General features: G+C 35.4%; 1 protein-coding gene across 1 annotated transcript in view; it reads right to left on the reverse strand.

The window, feature by feature from the left end:
* Window positions 1-497: 497 nt before the first annotated feature.
* The window catches only part of LOC124766441 (proton-coupled amino acid transporter-like protein pathetic), a 169,738-nt gene continuing 151,901 nt past the window's right edge, over window positions 498-18,334 (reverse strand). The window contains exon 7 of the mRNA XM_047249144.1: window positions 498-1,021. Within this exon, the coding sequence (XP_047105100.1) occupies window positions 750-1,021 (272 nt within the window). The 3' untranslated portion in view covers window positions 498-749. The remainder of the gene's footprint in view (window positions 1,022-18,334) is intronic.

Raw genomic sequence — 18,334 nt, forward strand, 5'->3', positions numbered from 1 at the left:
TTTCTCATCACTTGTATACACCTGAACAATGTCTTCTATGCTGAGCAGAAGTTAAAAGCTTTTAGGATTAAAACCACTCTTTCTGCTGAATATATTGTATGAACTGTAGTTATGTTTTGGAACAATTATAAAATACACTGCTATGAAACACATCTGTCTGTTGGTTTCTTAGTGGTCACTTAGAACCAGAAGTTGCACATTCATAACAATCCCTGACACTACTGCTCTGGGGAACACTTTATCTAATGGCACACTCATATTCTAGATTCTTACCAAAACGTAGTATGATAAGAGAATGTTTGTGTAACAGCTAAAAAAATTAATATTTTAACTGTGTTTTCTTTAAAAACATAACAGTATATTACTATAAAATTGTGCCTATTAAAATAAGCTAGACTTGAGATATTAAAAATCCTTTTGCATTTAAATCACTTCATTTAAAAATAGACAACTATTACATTTATTTCAATAATAATGCATCTCATGCACAAGCACCCTTATTATGTGCTTAGTCCTCCTTTCTTCTTATTTATTAAATCAATGAATAGCAATTTTGGTACTGCTCCAAAACTGCATTTACACCAATCACTGATGTTTGACATAAACTGCACAAGTTAAAAAAAAAAAGTAAAATCCTTTTAGTTTCATTGGATATCACTCATGCCAAAAACTGCAATATATATTCTGCAGATGCATGTAACATTTGAATTATGTCTTATCTTCATCTCTGAAGTGGTTGAAGTCATTCTTCAGTTTTGGAGAATCCTTAATTTCTCATCACTTGAATACACCAGAATAATTTCTTCTATGCTGGTATAGGTACCAAACATAAGTGCCATTAATCCAAATACACACACCAACAAATTTTTCCAAAGTAGCCAATTAAAACGTCCAAGTCCACTATCCCAGAATGTAACAACTTCAATAAGTGCTGGTACCATGATACCAAGTACAGACATGCAAAGAGCACCAATAAGAGACATGAATGGCCCTATTGTGGGCACTGCAACTGCCAGACCAACTGGAAAAGAACAAAAACAGAAATTAAAATAATAAATCGAAATTTCTAGATTGTGTACTAACAAAATTTTAATTTAGTTCATTTACAATGGCCACTTTAGCCACACAGAATCCTATAAGTGAATCAGTGGACATGTTCTCCACACATACCACTTTCCTTTCATTCATTCATTTGACAAATGTGTTTCATAGATTTATTTATGGAGGAGGACATTCAGTGATGTGAAATGAATTGTGGAGCACTTTAAAATGAATCATTGCCTAAAAACTAAAGTAATAATTCATTATCATTATACCACTTTGTGCTCCCTCAAGCTAAATTTAATGTAATACAACTAAATGGGGAAACTGCTACTTTCATAAGGGACTGTTCTTCAGTTTTACTGAACAACAGTCCTGTATCTTGGGGAAGGGGGGAGGGGAGGGGGGGAAACTGGGGTATCTGCTCCAGGCAGCAATTTTAAGGAATGCCAAATTCATATTCTTGAAGAAAATGCCTTGTTTCAGAAAGCACCTAGCGTCCAGTGTACATTGGTCTATCGATTGTTGATTATTGAACACATTCTAAGTTGATATCTGAAAGGAACATAAGTTGATTTTTGAATGTGTGCATAGTGTACATGATGTCTCCACCAAGGGACTTCCTGTCACATCTAGAAATTCAAAAAATTTTTCCTGCAGACTAAAAGGGATGGGGCTATATGAGCAGAGTAGAATAAACCCAAATGGGTGAATGCCAATACTGTTTATTTATGTGGCTGATTGCGTGTGTGAATGATCAGCATTGTTACACTTATTAGTGAAATCTGTGGATCCAGGCTATTAGAATGGAAATAAATGACTAACAAGTAAGAAAGATTAAGTATTAATCTTCTCATTGTATCCAAGAAAATGAAATTTTGACAGAAAATTTTTGCTAGGTCGCTACACTACTCGGGGCCAGTTGTACAGTCCCTGGTTAGCAGCCGCTAAAGTTCTGTTCTTGGAACAGTGATGGAAATGCATTGTATAAACAGGTAATAACGCCTAACCAGAGAATAACTGTGGGATTACTAAACAAGTGATTCTGGCAGGGTTAGTGCAGTTAACTAGATAAAAAGTTTTGACATTGGCAGGAACAGTTATAGAATTAATGATGAGAAAATTGTTTGAATGATGAAGTAGAAGGAACAGGGACATTACACAAATTACATGGAAGAATATGATGATTCCAGATTTATATAACATTTTTGTATTACTATGATTTTGATTTCATGCTTGAGAAACTGGAGCATATGAAAGAAATGTGAAACTATTTCCTAACAGTTAAACTTTTACACATTTGATACTGGTACTTCATGATCTGTCATGTCATCTATGTAAATGAGGCAGATAAAAATGACCATTTGCACCAAAACAGTCTCGCTTATTTGGCATGTGTTACAATTGTTGCAATATTAGAAAGGCCTATTTTGTTTTATCTAGCATATAGTGACAAAATAGATGTAATGAAATCAAGAAACCATTGGTTTAAAATACACAGCTATTAACAAGAATATTTCTTTTGGTTATTATTTTGTACAATATTTAAGTATATTAAATTCCACAAAATGTTCCTCATCCCGTCATTTCTTTTGGTATAGGGACATTGATACAATTAGTAAGCCCCTTCATAATTTTTCTTTGTACATTCCATAGGGAATGTATACCTATGGAGTGAGTATAGTGTACTGCGCACTTTTTCAACATCAAGGCAGACTATTGATATAAACCCCTCCAGGCAATTGCAATGTCACCTTGCGAGGAATGATTGTTAGTCAGACTCATGCATAGTGCATATAGTATCAGTGAGCATCCTGGAATGATGCTGATTGTCTACAATTTATAGTAATAGCAAAAGCTGAATATTACATGTATTCATCTTGTTTAATATATGCTTTTACATGTTTGAATTTAAGTAACAGCTATAATGCAGTACTGTTGTTGCTGCAGATGTAAAGAGAATTATATGAAAGAAGGGCCAGCTACTTTTCATAGGTATGTACAACAAATGTACACTAATCAGCCAGAATATTATGACCACCAATCTACTATTGATATAAATCCATCCAGGCAATAGCAATGTCGCCTGGCGAGGAATGGTTGCTAGCCAGACTCATGCACAGTGCATGTAGTATCAGTGAGTATGCTGCCTGTGTGTCAAATGGGGAAGGCATGAGATCTATAAGAGTTTGACCAATGGCAGATTGTGATGGCCCTGAGTCTAGGCATGAGCATTTCAGAAACTCCACAACTTGGTGGGAGTGCTGTAGTGAATGTCTTCAACACATGGTGGACCAATGTGAAACCACTTCCAGCCATAGTGGGGCCGGGGGTCCACACCTCACTGCAGATGTCAAATGTTGTAGGCTGGGCAGACTGGTAAAACAGGACAGGCAGTGAACTGTGATGGATCTAACATCAGACTTTTATGCTGGGCAGAGTACAAGTGTGTCTGAACACACAGTACACCAAACACTCTTAGCAATGGGTCTACACAGCTGACAGCTCATTCAAGTACCAATATTAACAACACTACTTTGGCAACTAGGACTGAAATGAGCATGTGGCCATTGACGCAGTGGCAGTGTGTTTCATACCCTGATGAATCCTGGTACATTCTTCACCATGCTGATGGGAGGTTGTGAATCCATCATCTTCCAGGGGAACAGTTCTTTGGCACTTGTACTGCGGGACATAGATGAGCTACAGAGATGAGCTAAGGACAGCTCTTTATGCTATGGGGAACATTCACGTGGGCACCCATGGGTTGAGGGGAGCTCATGCAAGGCACTATTATGGTCAAGGAGTATACACTGGTTGCAGTTCACATACACCCCTTCATGATGATCATGTTTCCCAACGGCAGTCACATTTTTCAACAAGGAAATGCACCATATCGCAAGGCCAGGAGTATGATGGAGTGGTTCAAGGAACATGGTGGGAGATCCAATTGATGTGCTGCCCCCCATCCCTCCCCTCCCCCTGCCTCTCAGTTCACCACATCTCAACTCAATTGAACACATCTGGAATGTGATTGAACATGACATCAGAGCTCATCGAAACCATTCCACAGAATTTACCCCATTCCACACAATACGTGGGTGCAGATATGGTGCCAGTTCCCTCTGGTGACGGACCAAGGCCTCATTGGTTCTATGCCATGATGTGTTGCCATTGTTATTCATGCCAAAGGTGGACACACCAGCTATTGGGTAGGTGGTCATAATGTTCTGGCTAATGAGTGATAACCAAATGCCATATTGATATGAGGCACTTTACATGTTGAAAAATATCAAGCCTTGGTATTATAAAGTCTTGCATTGTAGCAATAATTTCTGCAATTTTAAGGCCATGTGTTTATGAGACAAGTGCTAGATCAATTTGAGTAAACTGTCAGTGAGTGTTCACATATTGGTGCTATGTTCACATGCAGATAAAATTTATACACGACAAGCTGTTTACTTTCTTATAATTTAAGCAGGTTCTCAAGCCCTTGTGTGTATCTAAATATTACTGCGTCAGACAATTTCCAATGTAACGTCATTGAAGAATATTTAATTAGAACAGATTTGACAATATGAATCATTGCAATATAAAACCTAAAAAAGATATTGTAAGCTGTCACTTCTTTATTACTCCAAAATTCGAGCACTGATATTATATATTTATTTATTTATTTGGTGCACAGTGTATGGTTTCACTTTTATGATGAGATGGAGAAAAAATGTCATAGATAATTTACATGTCTATAAAAAGCAGAAGGGTAAATGAGGAAAAACAGAAAATAATAATGGACAAGTTGGTGGTGCAAATCAGTTTCCATATTCACTATAACAATTTCATAGTTCGAAATACATTGTTTTTTGTGACACTTCAGTGCCATCTACAGTGTTCACAATATGAATAAGTGCAACAGAAAAGGTAAAAAAAAAAAAAAAAAAAATTGGTTGGCTGTCACTTCTTAGCCCATTACTGAAGAAACATATATAAAGGGGAATCTGAGCTACAAACTATGGTATAAAAGCACAATACCATTGCTCTTCATATCTTTAAGCCAGCTTCAGTTCCTGGTGTTGTTAAGATGTCTGTAAATTGTGTATACAATGTTTCACAGTAGTTCTGAAGCAACAAAGTAAGAATACTCAAAATATGCTATGTGCCATATGGGCTAAAATGTGCTGTCCCAAAATCATGTGACATGAGCTACAGGAGATATCACAGACAGAATTCTTGTTCTGCACATCCAAATGCTCACTCCTTTACCATATTCTGTGGTAAATTCTGAAAGGCACTTACTCAGGAACATGTAGTTCTCCAAAATTGTGGAAGTTTTATTTATAAGGTTCCAACTGGATTTTATTGTTCTGTATTTAATTAAGCTGACATATCTGGTGAGTCTAACTAAGAAATTAGTTCTGTTGAACACATTTTATTCAAAGAAATATAATTAAAAATAATAATGTTAACAAACCTTTCAGTTTTTGAGATTTTCATCATAAATTTTAATTTAAAGAATAAAAACTGTCCTTTGGTAGCATTTAAATTGTAGTTACAAAATATGTGTATGGTTTTTGTAATTCATTTTTGACTGGACAAGTTTTGATGATCCTAGAAGTTTTTGTTCTTGCAGCTTCTGGAATCAAATTTTAGAATGTGCACAGAAGTGAAAAAAGGGCCAGCAGCAGTTCCTGTAAGTTTAATTGAGTTTGCTGTCTCAGTCTGTCAGCATATCTCAGTCTTCAGTAATCATTTTTTGTCTTTAGTATTCAGTGCTTAAGTTCTTATGTATTTTTTTTATAAAAGTGAAAAATACTGAAATGAAATTTGTAAAGCAAGGGAAATTGAAAAGAGAGCCATGAAACAAAATAAAGACAAATGATTACAAGAACAATGTTTCAGTCTGCTTTCAAAAGAACCCACTTCCTGCAAGGGAGATGAAGTTTATCATCAGGATTCAACATATGATCTAAAGTGAACATAAGCATTACTTGTAATAGTTCATTCCAAAATTAAATCTTAAAAAGTACCAAAATAATGTTATTGTCACTAGAGGTGCACTGAAATCATTTGTGGACAATGCTTTTTATAAAATGCATATTGGCAGTGTAGTGAAATATTAGACATTTTGTAGTAAAAGAATTCAGTAGAACTATTCAATACATCAACAAAAATACCAGCTTTTGCGACTCTCATGCACATTACCACAGTCAACTGAGAATAAAACAACTTTGTATGAAAATATGCCTGTTTGAAAGTATTCTCCTTCAGTTTAGAAAATGAATTCCAGCATAACTGGTACCATCAACTTGACTAATCAAGAAACACAAAGAATAAAATTCTCACACATAAAGAACAATGAAACATGGAAAAGGACAACCAAAAATATACTTAATGTTTCTTGAGATCATTGAAATAATATATGATTTTTTCTACTTACTACAATGAGTTGCATATTTTCTAAAAGAGGTTATTATTGACTCTCTACATTGATGTATTTATTACCTCACAGGGTATTTAAAGATAGTTGTGTGGAAAATAAATTTAACATACAAAATTTCTACTGTTAATTCTATTACATTGTATAATGTAACAACAAAAATGGGAAGCTGCCTTACAACAATTAACAATCAATCTCAATCTTATCAGACTGCCACTATTTTACATCTGCAAATTTAGCTACAGTTGCCATGTTGTGAAAATCAAATTGTGCTTCACTTCTCTCCTCTCAAAAAGTAACACCCTTATTATATTCAAAACCAAGGCTATCTCACTTCTCATGCACATCCCTTGTCTCTTCCTCTGTTTTCCCTTAATAGCCCACACTTCATTCTCAACCTCTCGGTAGTTGTTGGCCACTATCTCTCATATGTCATTTTTGTGTTGCTCTCAAAGGCTCTCCAGTGTGACATGTCATTTCCTCATTCAGTTTTACCTGCAATGTTATTCTCACAAGGGCCACGATCTTGATCACTTTTGAAAACACTCAATTTGAATGGCTCCTCTCCATTTACATTTCTCCAGTGATCTATACCAAAATTCAACTTGATTCTTCAAGGAACATCTCCTGTGTTACGTGCATGCATACAATTTGTAAAGCATTATCTTCAGACAAAATTACACAAAAATTAAGTCACTCATAAAAGAAATACTCTAAATTACAAACACAACATTAAAAATGGCAACTTCCCAGATACATGATAGGTAAACACAAGTGAAGCACTCACAAGAAAAATTACATTGATCTCTACACAACAAACATTTAAATTTGCTGCTTCCCAGGTATTTGTGTCTGCAATACACATAAAATTATTCAATATTACTTTTCTATTACTATTACAGAGACATGGAAACACTGGAAGGTTTCAGATTGATTATAAAATCGTAAGAGAGAGATTTCAGAATAAGATTTTAAATTTTAAGACATTTTCAGGGGCAGACATGGACTCTGACCACAATTTAATGTTTGTGAACTGAAGATTAAAACTGAAGAAATTACAAAAAAGGATGAAATTAAGGAGATGGGACCTGGATAAGGTGAAAGAACCAGCAGTTGAGGAGAGTTTCAGAGAGAATATTAGGCAACTGTTGACAAGAACAATAGAAAGGAATACAGTAGAAGATGAGATCTTTATGAGATAAAATAATGAAGGCAGCAGAGGATCAAATAGGTAAAAGCACAAAGCCTAGTATAAATCCAGGGATAACACAGGAGATATTGAATTTAACTGATGAAAGGAGAAAATATGAATAGGCAGCAAAAGAAGTAGGTGAAAGGGAATACATGCATATTTCACTAGGGGAAAGACAAATACCACCTAAAGGAAAATTAAAGGGACCTTTGGAAAAAAGAGAAGCAGCTCAGATGGAAAACCAGTCCTAAGCAGAAATGGGGAAGTTGAAAGATGGAAGGAGTATACAGACGGTCTGTACAATACAAATGTTCTCGTGAATGTCTCACTACATCATGATTTACCAAGTTGGTCATGTGTGAACTGCAAAATTAGAGTCGCAACAGGAGTTTCATGGAAATATGAACTCATTTCCAGAATGTTGATGTTATAGACATAAACATTTTGGAATGAAGGTTCTATACAGCTCAAATGCATCAGGAAAGGAGCTACTTGCTGATAAATTATTTACTTGAATTTTATGGGTCAATGAAGGACCCAGGGCAAGTGGCAATCGAATGCTAATCACAAAGTATTTTTGGCGAGCAGCAAACAGTAAAGCCATCAATTATGGAGTGGTTTAAACCCAGTAGGCCAGAAAGTAACAGTAAAATAGTAAAACAGATGCAAATTTTGAAATGGTCCAAGCCAATAAGGATGGAGGTGAATGAAGCACAAATTTTGCAAGCTCCAAAAATAACTTCACCACTTGGTCTTCACCAGGAAGATCAAGCCACACTCAACAAATAAACAAAGAATGTTTTAGGCATAACATCACCAGCAGAAGAAAAAGAGGTACCAGTGGCAATAGAAGTAAACACAACAGCCAAGCAGAATCAACAAGGAACACTAAGCAGATGGAAACTATTGTGTCTATTGTGTCTGAAAGAATTTTTAACTGCAGATACAAAGAACAAGAAGCATCCAAGATAAGTGACCCTCTAGAAACAAGTCTAACCTGTATATCATTCATCAAAGTATTAGGGGACTTAGCAGCAAAGCAGATCAGTTAATACATCAGCTATCAGTTAATATAAATGACAGAAATTGTATAAACAATGCTTAAATATTATGCTTTACAGAACATCATGTCACAAATGGCATTAACTTAGTACATTTAGATTCTACCTACAACACTGCAAGCTACTACTCTAGGGACAAAAAGGAAAGAGGTGATCTAAATATTTTTGTTCGAATAAGATGGCGTCAGTAACAGCATTGTGTGATAGTTTCTCTCAAGAAAACAGTAATTCTAAAGTAATCGTGTGTGTAATCTGTAATTCAAATGTGCAAAATGGTTTCAGACTTTGCTTAGAATCACAAGTATGGATACATTCTGCATGTGTGAGATTCATTAATGCAAAAACTGTGTTTTCATGTGAATGTGATCAGGGAAGTTGTAACGGATTTAACGCCATGTTAGTCGCTTACGCTACCGGACGTGAAATTAATGTGTTACAAAGTGTGTTGTATGAATTGCAAAGTGCTAAAAAAACAATAAAAGTCCTAAAAGCAAAGCTTCGTGAATGTGAATTGAATGGAGTATCATCACTTATCACAAACTCCGAAATCTACAGCACATCTATTCTTCCAAAAACGAGCGAAAATTTAAAAAAATACGAACTAAAAGCAACTAAAAAGATCCCTGTACAAAACAGATACAATGCTCGGGAAATATGTGATGAGATAAAATCTTGCGGAGAGAGAGTGGAAGCAGTAAGTGTCGTGAGAACTGAAAGTAAACAAGCCTCCGAAAAGTTCGTTACACCTAACATACAAGCAACTGTTAACAGAAACCTCGAGCGAAAACTTAACAACTCAGCCTATAATGTGCTCAAAACGTTAAAATCTGTTAATAATATAATACATAGAGACTGTGAAAAGAAAGAAGATCGTATAATAGACTGCAAAACTTCGGAAGACTTAAGGGGATACGGAATCACCTATCCCCGCAATGTTAATATATGCCTACTATAGGGAACATTTTCTCACAAACTACTGGAGACAGAGAGGTAAAAATTTTACTGTATGTGCATTCATATGTTACAACAATACTGAAACAACAGTTTATTGTCAAAGTATTTTCTTACAGAGATATTGTACATTTATTTTTAAGTAAATTTTTTCCATCGCTTTTTACTAGACTATCACCCCTAAGTCTTTTGTAAATCAAGTAATTAAAAAATCGTTGTTTCAGTATGTAATAGGGACCTATGTCACTACGTCATAAAAATTTCAGACTTCTAGGTTGACCAGTACCTGAGATAATGTTCCTAGATGAAGTAAAAAGTAAACTTACGGGAAACGGAGAAAGAAGATTAAAACATTCCTGATCCGTAGCTAATACCCCCTTCACAGTCTTCATAATCATCTTCAAGTCTTCTTTTGGCACCCCTCTGCACCTGTCTTGCTTTTTTCACTAATGTCTTGATTATATTATCAGCATGCCTTAGTCTGTGCTGATCTAAAAAGAACATAGCACGTACCGTACGGGAACCAACACACATACCCAACTTTTGAAGGACCTGGCATTTAGTTATATTTCCAAGATTGAAGGTTGCCACAGCATCATACACACCAAAATGTAGTGTATTAATTCCGACAAACACTGTTTTTGGGAGACGATGCCATATCACACTATTCAAGCACTCGTTGGGGTTCTGCGTTTTTCCGTGAAGACATTTCATCAGAAGACTTCTGTCAGCCAGATCTCTGAAAATGGGCTTTATTTCTGCCATGATGGCTGATGGTAGACTGTGGTGGTGAATGTATTTCTCTCCTGTTGTTAGTCCCCTATTGTATTTACACCAGCTGTTTTCACCTTTGGGGCACAAACCATGTAGTGGATGCTCATCCGTGGATGCGGTGTGGAAATATAAAGCCCATATAGCTCTCCTCATTTCTTCAAGATTGCCTGTATTTTGCCTGATTGCAAGGCCATAGCAGTTCTGAATGTGGTCTATTATGGAATCAGTCAATCTTCCTCTGCCATCCAAGGTTTTCCCATCATCTAGTTTTTTCCCTTTCATAACTGATTTTAACCTTCTCAGCCTGGCACCCATTCTCTTCTGCACATGTCCTATACATTCAAGTTTGCTTATATTTACACTGTTCCCATATGGTTTGCTTTCCAAAACTTCTTTGAATGCTTTAGAGTCACCATCTCCCAGATATTTGACATAGCGAACATTATACCACTGTGAAGAGCGATGAAAAATTTTCTTCACCCCAGCAACCTCCATGCCACCACTACTACCATAATAATTAGCAATACAGTCATCACTGTGTTCATTTTTCAGCCTGCCTGTGCACCTACAGTATTTAGACATTATTGCAACATCAATAACCTTGCCAGTATCAACACTAGTTGCTGTTACAACACCATTGTTGGAGGTGTGGCCCCTTTTCTGCCACGTGCCATCAAACGCCACTGTGAGGTCACGACTGCCGTCATTTTCTTCCACTGCTTGTTCCACGGCAACCTGCATTGACTTCTGTGCTACATCTTCAACTGCAGATCCTAGTACATAATTGTAAGCTTCAAACTTTGAAGGTGCACTTGGAAGATTTAGAACACCACATAGCATATCACCAGCTGCTTTGCCCTTACCAATTGCTCGCAATCCATAAACTAACCTAATATTTACACTATAAAGTTCAGTTTTCTTGTATCCATTATTTACAGTTACTGAAACCGAACTTGGAAACTTACAGCTGTATTTACAAACACTGCATATTAAATTAAACTGGGCAGCCAGGCCAACATGGGATTCTACTTTCAGAGAAACGTTTCCATGACATTTTTTGCAGCACAAACTGTTTTCAAGAGCTTCACACAATATATTCGTATCAATGAGTTCAAAAACTTCATTCCCTCTATCAAGTAAATTATATTTCTCTTCCAAATCTCTTAGTTTTTTATGAGAAGCACTGTTTTCATTTGGTGTAAGTTCGTTCGGCAAATCAGTAATAAGTGGATTCACATTTTCCAACAGTGATGATGATGAACTGCTTTGCTTTGCTAATGAATCATTATTTCTTTTCTTTTGCCAGTTCACACGCTTTTTAAATACTTTTGCTTTAGCTCTAGGCATTTTCACTGCGAAAAATGAAGCACTAAATACGAAATAACTCAACAACAACTACTTTCTTATATCACACTGTTTACAGAACAGTCCCGCCACAAAGTCAAAGAGTAACTTGAGGAAACCAGAGAGAAACATTTTCGGGCAACTAGTGTATAAATAGTCGCTGGAAACCGGGATATTTGAATTCATGTCACTTTAAAGGTACTGCCAAAAAGTTCATGGTCAGCCACGAGAGAAGTGTATAACTAAAGCGCAATACCCGATCTCACAAATATATAAAAATAAAATAGTTATAAGTGTAGTAGAGCTATGTATGATACGTCATTTTAAAGAGGAAACATGGCAGAATATAATACGCCAATTAAAAAAAAATTCGATTTTTTAACCCAAAATCCGATTCCGTATCCCCTTAAGCACAACAAATAATGCTTTTACTGTACATATACTTGCCGACAGTCTCGGAAAAAGACTGGCAGAAACCCTATATAACTCAGGATGCAGTGTTACTAGCGTAATAAAACCTGATGCTCCACTGAAAGAGATCGTCAACAACTGCGAAAATCTGAGTATCAAGATAAAGAAAAATGATTGTGTTCTAATCCTAGGGGGTGGAATAGACGTCCGCTGCAATGATGTATTATCAGCAAGACGAGCGCTAAGAGAGACGCTCGAAAAGCTCAAAAATGTACATGTGATGGTAACCAGCATTCCATACGATTTTTTTAAGAAATCTCGTGTTAACGAAGAAATAAAAAAAACTAACAGACTGCTTCACAAAATAACAAAGTGCTACCCAAGTTCAACATTTGTCCAGCTAGATTTCAGAAAACATCATTTCATAAACAGTGGAGATCTCCTAAATAGAGCAGGACAACTGTATGTCTGTGCTCAAATTATGAAAACAATAAATAATTTCAATGATCAACACAAACTGCCTGGTATCCTCACCATAGCAGTAACTGAGCAAATGGAAATTTGCAAGGAAACGTCTAAGATGAGAGAGATACCTAACATACCGGTACCAGTATCTGAAGGAGTGGTAGAATATGGGGTACCAGCAGAAATGTCAGGAACATCCAGCAGAGTTGAAGAGGAAACAATTTCTTCAGATGAGAAAGCCTACAAACCTAGTGTAAACTCATGTGCACCTGAAACCTCCAAGGATGCAGCTGTCAGCACATTCGACACACTCGATGCTTCATGCTCACTTGTAACTAGGACTGCAACCACACCAACAGCCAAGAACCATTCAATTAGATCCAGAAACTCATCAGCTGCTCTGCAGACATCTCAAAAGAAGAGCCTCAGGATAAGAAGAGCTGCTGTGCGTAGTGACTATTTTTTATGGGACCTTCGCAATTTGAAGAAGAAGAAAAGGCAGAATCTTTACAGTGTCAGCAACAAGAAAGTACAAAGGTAAATAGTGCAGCAAATCCACTACATGAAACTTTAACAGTTGTATACCAAAATGTGCAAGGACTAGAAAGTAAATTAGCTGAAATAGAAGTTCTATTAACTGACTATCTAAAAGACATTAACATACTATGCATAAGTGAGCACTGGGTAAAAGAAATGCAAGCGTCTAGCATAATTATTCCAAATTTTGAAATGATTAGCAAATTTTGTAGAATCAACCATAAAGGGGGTGGGACATGTATTTATGTTAGGACAGGGGTAGAATCAAAAGAAATTAAATGTAAACTAAAATGCATAGAAAAAGATTTTGAATACAGTATATGTGAGCTAACCAAATTAAAAATTACTATCGTGTGTTTGTACCGATCACCACTGGGCAACTTTGCCATTTTTATGGAAACCCTTGAGGGACTGCTGAATGAACTTAAACATAATGTAATTGTTCTTGGTGATTTTAATGTTAACTTTAAGAATGATTGTAGTAAACAACAGCAACTGTGCAATCTGTTTTTGTGTCATAATATGATCGCAACTGTAAATGAAGTTACCAGATGCGGAAATATGTCTGAAACTATAATAGATCAAGTATTTATAAACAAGGACAAGTGTGAATATAACACTGAAGTAATTGACACTGGTTTCTCGGATCACAAGGGTATCAAATTGAGTTTAAATGTCACATCTTACAAGGACCCTGTTATCAATAACAATTACAGAGAAAGAAGATTTATAAATGATGACAGCATAAGAATTTTTAATTACATTCTGGAAAATAACAATTGGGGTAGTGAATCAAGTGGTGATGTCAACAGAAAGTTTGACTCATTTCTTGAAAGCTACAAACACTGCTTCGATGTTGCCTTTCCTATAAAAAGAGTCAAAACTAAACATAAAACCAAAACATGGGTTACACAGGGGATTAGAAAGTCATCAGACACTCTCAGAAAGTTAAATAACTCAGCCAGGAAGAATGTAGTACTGAAAGCACATGTGAAATGTTATAGAAGCCTGTACAAGAAAGTAATAATTGCAGCTAAGAAGCTTGATAATGATACCTATATTGAGAAAGGTAACAACAAAATGAAGTCAACTTGGGAGGTAATAAATAAAAATATAGGTAGACACAAAAGAAAAGATAACAGCTTTGTCATTAAAAGTGGGGGTAAAACTGTTAAGGACCCACTTCAGATTGCCAACATATTTAATGAACATTTCACAAATATAGCCATAAATTTAATTAAAACTAAATGCAATTCCAATAGCAAGGTAAAAATCCCCATGAATGACATGACAATGTTCCTTTATCCAGTATCTGATTCAGAGGTACTAAATGCTATAAATAAGTTAAAAAATAAAATGTCATGTGGGTGTGATGGGATTCCTGACAAAGTCATTAAGCAAAGTGCAAGAAACATAGCCTCGCATCTCACTGAAATTATAAATGAATCTTTTAAGACAGGGGTGTTCCCATCAAAACTTAAAATGTCTACTATAAAGCCACTTTACAAGAATGGTGATAAATATGATGTTAGTAACTTTAGGCCTTTATCAATGTTGTCAGGTTTCTCAAAAATAATAGAAAGGATAATGTATCAGAGACTATACAAATTTCTTATTAAGAATAGAATATTGGTTAATGCGCAAAATGGTTTCCATAAAAATAAATCAACTGAAACAGCTATCTTCAATTTTTTGCAACTTGTTCTAAATTCCATAAACAGAAAGGAATTAAATTGTGGATTGTTTTTAGACTTATCAAAGGCCTTTGATGTCATCGACCATAAGTTACTGCTTAGGAAGTTATATGCCTATGGGATACGTGGAGTTGCCCACAAATGGTTTGAATCATATCTGTCAGACAGGTATCAGAAGGTGGAGATAAGCCAGGCAGATAGGACATATTCATCAAGATTCGAGAGAGTTTTGTATGGAGTACCCCAGGGATCTGTATTTGGGCCATTACTGTTTTTAATATTTATCAATGACCTACCAAGTCATCTATCTGAAGCAGAGGCAGTACTGTTTGCTGATGATACAAGTTTGTTTGTTAAAGCAAATAGTGAAGCTGACTTACAGGAAAAAGTCACATTAGCAACAGACGAAGCAGACAGATGGTTTAATGAAAACAGACTCATTGTGAATGCCAAAAAAACAACGTGGATCAACTTCAGACATATTACAAATAAAATAAAAACTAACCTTACAGTAGAACTGGGTAAGTGTAAGATTGAACAAGCATCATACACTAAATTCTTGGGAGTATGGTTTGATGAACACTTAAGATGGGAAAAGCATGTAATATCATTGAACAAAAAATTAAGTCAAACATGTTATATACTCAGAATGCTTAAAAGCTCATGTAATATTAAAACAGTGTTATGTGTTTATTTCTCATTCATGCACAGTTTATTAAGATACGGCGTACAGTTTTGGGGGAACATCAGTCTAACAAAACACTCATTTAGACTACAAAAGAAGGCAGTCAGAATAATAAAAGGTATAGGATATAGAGACTCTTGTAGGCAAGCTTTCAAAGAATTAAAAATCATGACACTACCATCTTTATACATATATGAAAGCATATGTTTCTTAAAAGAACACGAGGAATTTTCTACATTAAACAGAGAATTTCACAACTACGAAACAAGGAATAGGAATGATTTCCACAGAGAAATTCATAAAACAGCTATGTATCACAAAAGTGTACTATACCAACCCAAAATCCTCTACAGTGCTCTCCCCAAAGAACTAAAAATAATACCAAAACTGTACATATTTAAAAGAGAATTAAAAAACATGTTATTAAGCAATAGTTTTTACAGTATTGAAGAGTTTGTGAATCGTTGACAATAAAAGCGCAGTTAATATTTCCCTGACATACTAAATATGTGTAATTACTCACATTTAAATACTTGCTGTTTCTATGAAAGTGTGAAACTGTTAATGTAAGAATGTAAATAATCTTTGATGTGAGAATTAGTAACCTTTTTTTTTTGTATGTTGTTATCCTACTTGTGTATTTTTATGTTAATGTTCTAAAAGTTCTATTAAAATTGTAATGTCTAAGTGACATGTAAATTCAATTACAAATTTTCATGTATATGTATTTTAAATTGTAATGTTATTGACAAGTCCTATATCATTTCGATGATGTACTACAAGGACGCTAATAAATTGAATTGAATTGAATTATCATATTTAGAGATATGAATATAATAGGAAAACATTCCACGTGGGAAAAATATATTTAAAAACAAAGATGATGTGACTTACCATACGAAAGCGCTGGCAGGACGATAGAAACATAAACAAACACATACATGCACACAAAATTCTAGCTTTCGCAACCGAAGGTTGCTTCGTCAGGAAAGAGGGAAGGAGAGGGAAAGACAAAAGGATGTTGGTTTTAAGGGAGAGGGTAAGGAGTCATTCCAATCCCGGGAGCGGAAAGACTTACCTTAGGGGGAAAAAAGGACAGGAATACACTCGCACACACACACACACATATCCATCCGCACATACACAGACACAAGCAGACATTTTTCATATCATATTTAGATATATAGATATACAGAAATACTGTTGAGAAAAACTATAGGAAGCCTGTCCAATAGAAGTTACAGTAGATAGCTCCCCAATAATAATATTGGCTATTTACAGGGTACCTGGAGCTAACTTTAGGGTCTTTTTGGTTCGAATAGAATTATTGTTATCTACTTTATTTTCTAAAAATTCTGCGGGATTTTAATGTTGACTTTTTAACTGAAAACATCATTAAATTAGAGAAACAACTTCTGATGAATTCAAATAACCTTATTCCAGTAGTGGACTTTCCCACTAGGATCACACCTGAGAGTCAGACTTTGATAGATAGTATATTTATAGATTTAAGTAGGCACTGTAACTTCACTGTCACCTTTGCATTGAATGGACCCTCTGACCACGATGGACAACTCTTCACTCTGAATGACAGTACACCCCTCAAGAAATTAATCTGCACCTGGAAATATATTAGGTCAACAACTAGTGTTGCACTGGAAGCCTTTAAACACAGACTCAACCTGATGGACTGGATCCCAGTATACAGGGGAGGTTAATGCTAAATTTGATATAAATGTGTTCTCGGCCATCTTTGAAGAGGTATTCCTAAAAACGTTTTTTAGAAGCAATACTGGTACATCACCGAACAAACCCTGGATCACAAAGGGAATTAAACAATCATGTAAAAGAAAGAGGGTACTTTACATTGCAGTTAGAGTGTCTAAGTACACAATGAAAACTGGCTATTATAAAATATACTGTAAGGTACTAAAGAGAGTAATAAAAAAATCAAAAGTATTGTATTACAAGCAAGAAATTGATAACTCTCATAACAAAATTAAGATTATTTGGAATAATGTTGGAAGGGAGACAAGGAAACCATAAGAAATTTTGAAGAACTCAAAATTAAAGATGAAGGAAATCTAGTACACAATCCTGAAAACATAACCAACATTTTCAACAACCACTTCTTGTCTGTTTCATAACAGACAGGCTGTAAGGGTTCTGTTCATGGAGTTCTGAGTCTTATGCAAAAGACTATACTCAAACATATAGGTAAAACTCATATCAGACCTGTCGCAGCATCTGATAGTAAAAGAACAATCATCTCTCTTAATAATATGTATTCCACTGAGGTAGATAATATCTGTAATAATTTACTGAAACAGAACTGTGCTCCTATTAGTGATGCACTTAGCCACATTTTCAATGTATCCTTGCAACAAGGAACTGTGCCTGACAGACTCAAATATGCTGTTGTAAAACTCCTTTTCAAGAAAGGTGACAAAACTGAAGTCACAAATCACAGATCAGTTTCTCTTTTAACTGCTTTTTCAATTCTTCTAGAAAAGCTTATGTATATGAGAATTTTGAAGCTTCTAGATAAATATAACATTCTGAGGAAAAATCAGTTTGTTTTCCAAAAGCGTCTGTAAACCGAACAAGCAATTTTTGCTTTCACAAATTAAACTCTGGATTCACTTAATGACAAAATGGTAACAATGAGATTATATTGTGGCTTGTCAAAAGCCTTTGACACTGCAAACCACCAAATCATGTTATAGAAAGCAGACCTGTTAG

The sequence above is a fragment of the Schistocerca piceifrons genome, chromosome 1 (genome assembly GCF_021461385.2).
Source record: "Schistocerca piceifrons isolate TAMUIC-IGC-003096 chromosome 1, iqSchPice1.1, whole genome shotgun sequence".
Lineage (NCBI taxonomy): Eukaryota > Metazoa > Arthropoda > Insecta > Orthoptera > Acrididae > Schistocerca > Schistocerca piceifrons.